Source organism: Spinacia oleracea, chromosome 5, assembly GCF_020520425.1.
Source record: "Spinacia oleracea cultivar Varoflay chromosome 5, BTI_SOV_V1, whole genome shotgun sequence".
In the NCBI taxonomy this organism is placed as follows: domain Eukaryota; kingdom Viridiplantae; phylum Streptophyta; class Magnoliopsida; order Caryophyllales; family Amaranthaceae; genus Spinacia; species Spinacia oleracea.
The window spans coordinates 107,344,513-107,351,878 of NC_079491.1; the positions used below are offsets into that span (position 1 = coordinate 107,344,513).

Below are 7,366 nucleotides of genomic sequence, written 5' to 3' on the forward strand. Positions count from 1 at the left end.
TGGATTTAGCATGTGAGGTGATCAAAGCAATAAACAAGTAAAGCAACATCACAATAAATAAAGGTATCATTGAAAGTGCGTACAAAACCACATCATCTCAAAGTGAGATGAGTAAAGAATGCGGAATTGAAATGGCAATAATAAAGATGCGAAATTGAAATGCAATATTGAAAGGCATTATTGAAATTGCGGTATTGAAGTGCATTATTGAAAAGGTGCGATATTGAAATTGAACTATTGTATTTGAGATTCGAACGCCAAACGACTACTTAACATTAAGTGCGTCTGACACGAATTCAATTCTAAAAATCTCAACTTTAGGACAAGTTGCTCATCCAAAAGTGTCTTAGATTTTGGTTATTGAAATTGAACTTTGAATATTGAATCTTGAATATTGAACTTGAATATTGAACTTAGGAGTCTTGAATCTCAAAGATTAGACCTTTTAATGTTAAATAGGTTTCACCTTTGATGTGCTCCATAACTTGAAAATTATTCTAGTTTAAGGAAGTGATTACAAACAACCTTAAACATCATAGAATCTTGAACATGAACCTTGTACTTGAACATTGAAATGAGGAGTGTTGAATATCAAAGATTAGACCAGCTATGTTTAGAATTGATGAGAATGTTGAGAAGGCTCAGGATAACCACAGGCCAGTGAATCAGGAGGATCCTATTCTTATCAATCCTTCTGTCACACATGATGAAGGGTGGAGAGTGGTTACTAGGAGGAATAGAGAAACCAGACCTGTTATTAGCAGTGTGGGGTTAGCTCAAGTCCTTGAAGATGTGCCAGGAAGTGGGGATGATGGTGGTGGAAAGGGAGGTGATGACATGGGGGTCATGCCAATCTATGCAACATGAATATTTCATCCTGGAATATGAGGGGAATGAATGACCCCTCAAAGATAGTAGAGTTGAAGAAGTACTTAAGCAATAATAGAGTGATTCTGGTAGGTTTTATTGAAACTAGAGTTAAAGAGAATAACTGTACAAAGGTGCAAAGGTGCAAAAGAAGTTTGGGGGTACTTGGAGGTGGGAAACAAACTATAATTTCTCTCCTAGGGGGAGAATCTGGATTGGATGGAAGCATAGCATTCTCACTTTCCAGCCATTATATGTGGCTGAACAACTGATTCATGGGATTATTTCTGCAAAGAATGGTCTATTCTCAACACACTTTACAGTTGTCTATGGGCTTCATACCATTGAAAACAGGAAACCACTGTGGGTTGATCTTTGTAATTTGAAGAACACCATCACTGGACCATGGTTGGTGATGGGAGATTTTAATGTTGTTCTGCTGTCAGGTGATAGAGTAAATGGCACTGCTGTTACTAATAATGAAACAAGAGACTTTGAAGAATGTATTAATTCTGCTGATCTCACTAAACTCAAGACCTTTGGCCAGTTCTTCTCCTGGACTAACAAAGGGCAAGGAAATTTGAGAATTTGTTCAAGAATTGATAGGGCTTTTGGTAATCTTGATTGGCACAATAAGTATGCAGATTCAGTAGTGGAGTACCTTAACCCTGGCATATCAGATCACACCCCACTCATTATGAGATACAAAGTGAATGTGAAACAAGGAGGGAGGCCATTCAAATTTTTTAATTACATGGCAGATCACAAAGTTTTCTGACAATTGTGCAAGGAAGGTGGCAGGTTGAAATTCAAGGGACTGCTATGTTTAGAATTTGGAATAAGCTGAAAGGCATCAAAACAGGACTCAAATCTTTGCATCAGCAGGAATTTGCTGGATTAGAGGAGAGAATTGAAAATATTAGAGCTGACCTAAACCTAATTCAGAGTCAACTAGCTATTGACCACACAGATAGCCAACTGCAGAATGATGAAAAGGATTTGAGCTCCAAACTAAAGAAGTTCCTTTTAATCTAGGAGAGTGCATTTAAGCAAAAATCAAGAATACAAAGGCTCAAACTGGGTGATTCAAATTCTAAGTTCTTCTTCAGTGCTATGAGGGAGAGGAATTCCAGAAATAGTATTGATGAGCTGTTTGACAGCGCAGGGCAAAAACTGAGTACCAATAAAGAGATCACAGAAGAAATCAAGAACTTTTATACTGCACTGATTGGTACTGCAGCTTCCTCAATTGTTGGTATTGATGTTGAGGTGGTTAGGAGGGGGAACCAACTTTCACCTGCTGCTGCTGATAGTTTGGTTAGACCAGTGACACTGCAGAGATTGATAAGGCTTTGAAAGGCATAGATGTGAACAAAGCACCTGGATTAGATGGTCTGAATAGGTTTTTCTTTAAAAAGACATGGGGGATTCTGAAAGATGATATGTACATAGCAATTCAAGAGTTCTTTGAAACTGGAATACTGTTAAAACAAGTGAATAACACTGATGTCACCCTCATTCCTAAAGTACCTAATGCATCCAATGTTAAAGACTTCAAGCCTATAGCCTGTTGTTCAGTTGTATACAAGCTCATCTCAAAGATCTTGACTGATAGGATGCACTCAGTCATAGGTGAAGTTTTGGATTCAGCTCAATCTGGCTTTATACCTGGCAGGAACATTTCAGATAACATTCTGCTGGCCTCTGAACTTATAAAATGCTACTCTAGGAAACACATTTCTCCTAGGTGTATGATCAAAGTGGATTTGAAGAAGGCTTATGATTCAATTGAATGGCCATTTCTGCAGAACATGATGTCTGAATTGGGATTTCCTGATAAATTTGTGAAGTGGATCATGCAATGCTTAAATATTGTATCTTACTCTATCCTGGTTAATGGCTCTCCTTCTACCCCAATTCAAGCTAAAAAAGGGCTCAGACAAGGAGATCCCATGTCACCTTTTCTGTTTGCCATTGGAATGGAGTATCTTTCAAGATGTCTTTCTTCCCTTGGACCTGTATTTAAGCATCACCCTAAATGTAAGAGATTAGGGATCACACATATGATGTTTGCAGATGGCCTTTTGATGTTTTCCAGAGCTGATAACCCCTCTATTATGGCAATGTTTAATGCTTTCACAAAATTCTCAGGAGCTTCTGGGTTGGTGGCCAACTTGCACAAAAGTGAAGTATATATTGCAGGAGTGTCAGATTCCTTTGCTGAGATGCTCTCTAATGATCTAGGGATCTTGAGGGGATCCTTTCCCTTCAAATACCTAGGTGTTCCTCTCACCACAAGAAAGTTGAGCTATGCTGAGTGTAAACCCTTGATTGAGAAAACTGTAGCAAGAATTCAAAGCTGGTCAGCTAAACTACTTTACTATGCAGGCAGGCTGCAACTTATCAAGTTTGTCTTATGTGGGATTCAACTCTACTGGTGCCAAATATTTGTTATGCCAAAAAAGGTGATGAAAGAAATTCAGAGACTTTGCAGATGCTTTCTTTGGGCCGGGTCTGATAATGGCTCTAGGAAAGCTCCTGTTTCTTGGGAACATGTGTGCCTCCCAAAAAGTTGTCGTGGTTGGAATTTAAAAGACCTCACCATTTGGAATAAAACAGCTGTTTTGAAACACTGTTGGGCCTTGGCTATGAAGCAAGACATAATGTGGGTGAAGTGGATGCATGAATACTATTTAAAAAGCAAAGAGTTCTGGTCGATGGATGTTCCTACTGGCCTAACTTGGTCTATGAGGAAAATTTGGCACCAGAGGGACATTCTTGCTCAAGCTGGAGGAGTTCAAAGTTTTGTTCATGGTGGAAAGTTTAGAATCTGCAAAGCCTATTAATTCCTTAAACCTGAAGCTACCTAAGTGCATTGGAAAAGGATCATCTGTAATACCAGGGCTAGCCCAAAAAGTGCCTTCATTGTTTGGCTTGCTCTCCAAAACAGGCTAGCTACAAAAGATAGATTATTGAGTTGGAATCTGAATATTGATGGTCACTGTGTTCTTTGTCAGAAGAGTCCAGAGACTTTACACCACCTGTTCTTTCAATGTGAGTATTTTGCTGCAATTTGGAGCAAGGTGATGCAGTTCAGTGGTGACCAAAGGTGGAATCAGAATTGGCCTGAGTTGATTGAGTGGATGGCTAAGAAGAGTAGAAGCACTAAAGATACTGACTCTTACAGGAAAATTCTGTTTGTTGAGTCAATCTATGCAATCTGGATTCAAAGGAACTCTAAGGTTTTCAGCAACAAGTTAGATTCTTGTAGTAATGTAGTTAATCCTATTCTATTTCGAGCTGTTTGTAGAAAAGATAGATATTGATCTGTGTTAAGCTTGGGGTCTGTCCTAAGCTGGTGTTGGTGCTGTGTTGTTTGGTGGTTCCTCTTTTGGTTAATAAAAAAATCTTTATTTGCCAAAAAAAAAAAAAAAATTGTTAAAAAGGCCTCACCGTGGAATCCATAACTTGAAAATGATTCTAGTTTAACTTGAAAATGATTCTAGTTTAAGGAAGTGATTACAAACAACCTTAAACACCGTGGAATCCATAACTTTATACTTGAATCATAAAAAGTGGTGATTTTGTAAAAATGTGTGATTGTTGTAAATAACACTTTTGAGCGGAAAAGTGTCAACTTTACTAATCATTATGGAAGAAAAATTGAATCTTGTATGGCATAATCAAAATGGTGTTTTGGACAATCATTTGGAGAGGGTTTCAAGTATAAAACCTCCCCAAAGATGACACCTTTGTATGGCTTTCCTAGTTACCCAAAGGCATGAACCCTAAATGGTAACATCATTGGATTTTTGTATTAAAAATGTAGAAGAATAGAATACATGGAATATTTAAGTAGGGATTCGGAATTACCTAGTTAGGGTTAGGTTGGATTTCCGATTAGAGCTCCCAATTTGCTTGAACACTTGAAATTGTATAGGAATTTGAGGATTGAAAGCTGATTTTTGTGTTTTGATTTTGAGATTAAATTTCGAAATTACAACGTTCTGATACTGATTTGGTGCCCTAAAATGCTCAAAAATCAGTGTTTAAATAGAAAATTAGATGGCTAAATGCCAAAAGCCAAGCGCAGGGCCCTGCGTCTTGCGCCGCTGACGTGGCTCAAGAAAGGCCAAAGCAAGGACGATGATACCGTCCTTGCGTTTGTGTTTTGTGAATGTACCTTTGTACGAACCGTACGAAGTTGGCACAGAGTGGATGCTTAATGATTAAGGCTTTGATTTTGCGACTAAAAACTAGCCGTTTTCGGGTTTTCGAATTCGGTTTTACGGGACGGGGCCCGGCTTGCTCGGTTTTGTGGGTCGGCGCCTGAATTTGGATTTCTTAATGTAATTTTGACTGGAAAAGGCCTTGTAAAACCAATGGAGAGGTCCATTGGGTGAGCTTGTGTTTGGATTTTGAAATTGCTTTTTGAAAATTGAATTTTGTACCGAAGTCCGTAATGGGAACGGGCTCGGGAATTGGACTTTGGATCTTGTACTTTGGAATGTATTTCAGCAATCGGGACTTCCGCACGGAGTTGTACCAACCACCTAACAAGGATACTAGTATGGTCATCATCCCATAGGGGAGACACGATTTAGGTGTCTACATATATGCTCAACCAAGTCATTTTTAATGCAATATGAGTCTCCCTATCACGAAGATTATTTCTGTTTGCCATATAACCACTGAAATTGAACCTATCCAATCGTCCATTTCTCACGGTAAATGTTGGTTATGTTACCATTTGATGATCCAACTACATTTTGAGGTTGATCATTGATAAATTTCGATGCATCGTAATGCAAATATCCATCTTGCTCATATTCGACAATCATATTGTGCATGATAATACATGTCATTACAATATTCCATAAAATTTCAGGCGACCAAGCTAGACATGGTTGACGTATTATTGCAAATCGAGCTTGTAACACTGCAAAGGCTCGTTCAACGTCCTTTTGGTAACTCTCTTGCTTCTTGTTAAATAATTTGTGCTTACCGGTTTGTGGATGTTTGATTGCTGGGATAAATGTTGCCCATTTTGGATAGATACAGTCGGTAAGATAATATCCCATATTGTATGTATTTCCGTTGACATTGAAGCTAACCTATGGAGCTCTACCCTCACAAATATCAGAGAACACCGGCGACCGCTGGAGGACATTTATATCATTACAAGAACCTAGTGTACCAAAGAAAGCATGCCATATCCACAAGTCTTGTGAAGCAACAGCCTCTAAGATTATATTCGCTGTTTTATTTCTCCCTTGATACATTTCTTTCCATGCACGTGGACAATTTTTCCACTCCCAGTGCATGCAATCAATGCTTCCCATCATGCCAGGAAATCCACGAATATGACTTTTCTGGAGGAGTCGCTCAGTATCCATAGTATTCTCCCTCCTCAAGTACTTCGGTCCAAATTGAGAGACGACCCCTTCAACAAAGTGAGAGAGACATTCCTTTGCAGTACTTGACACGAGTTTAAGATATTCGTCAACTGCATCGGCTGATGTACCGTATGCTAACATTCGAATTGCTGCAGTGCATTTTTGGAGGGGGGATGGACCTAGTCTTCTGGTGGCATCTGGACTTTGTTGAAAGTAAACATTACTTTCTCTTAGCTGGTTAACAATGCGTGTGAACACATTTTTACGCATGCGAAATCGTCGGCGAAACATATCGTCTGTTTACAATGGTCGGGGACTAAAGTAGTCGTTATATAACCGTATATTAGCATCCTCTTGATCTCTTGGTACAAACCACCTTTGGTACGTAGGTTCAGGAGTGAAGGGGACCTGGTAAGTAGAGGTCTGTATTCCATTCAGGTTTATTCGTTCCTTACTAAAAATGTCATTATTCTGTATTCCGTATTCCGTTCAGTTTTATTCATTCCTTAACTAAAAATGTCATTATTCCGTATTCCGTATTTCGTTTAGGTTAATTCATTCCTTACTAAAAATTTCATTATTCTGTATTCCGCTCAGGTTTATTCATTCCTTATTAGAAATGTCATTATTCCCTATTCCATTCAGGTTTATTCATTCCTTACTAAAAATGTCATTATTTCGTATTTCGTATTCCGTTTAGGTTTATTCAGTCCTTGCTTAAAAATTTCGTTATTCCGCATTTCGTATTCTATATTCCGTATTCTCTCATTATGTACTCTGTATTCTGTGGTCTGTATTCCATTCCATATCTTGTATTCCATCCTCAAAAACTCAAGTTAAGTGTCTGTTTTCAGAAAACTCTGTTCTTCCAGTTGAACGTCTTCAATGACTCTTTGAGAAGTCAGTTCAAGTCAATAGATTCCCAATGAATCGTGAGGGAGCTATTGACATTTCCAATGATGACCCTTCAGTCAAATGTTATCACTCGGGGGCTCGCGAACCCTCGTTCGGACTTAGTTTTAACCAAGCTAGGTCCCAGACGCATTCCGTCGACCAATACTTTGATTGTCATCCTACTCAGACTCAATCAAAGTAGGGGCTAA

The 7,366-nt window shown here is 38.7% G+C and overlaps 1 protein-coding gene across 1 annotated transcript; it reads right to left on the reverse strand.

The window, feature by feature from the left end:
• Window positions 1-5,981: 5,981 nt before the first annotated feature.
• On the reverse strand, window positions 5,982-6,554 carry LOC130461768 (uncharacterized). The gene has a single exon (XM_056829968.1). The coding sequence runs from the start codon at window positions 6,552-6,554 to the stop codon at window positions 5,982-5,984; it is 573 nt and encodes a 190-aa protein (XP_056685946.1).
• Between the last annotated feature and the right edge of the window lie 812 nt (window positions 6,555-7,366).

What these genes read in the sequence shown, in the direction of transcription:
- LOC130461768 (XM_056829968.1), bottom strand. Translation starts at nt 6,554, where the DNA reads ATGTTTCGCCGACGATTTCGCATGCGTAAAAATGTGTTCACACGCATT.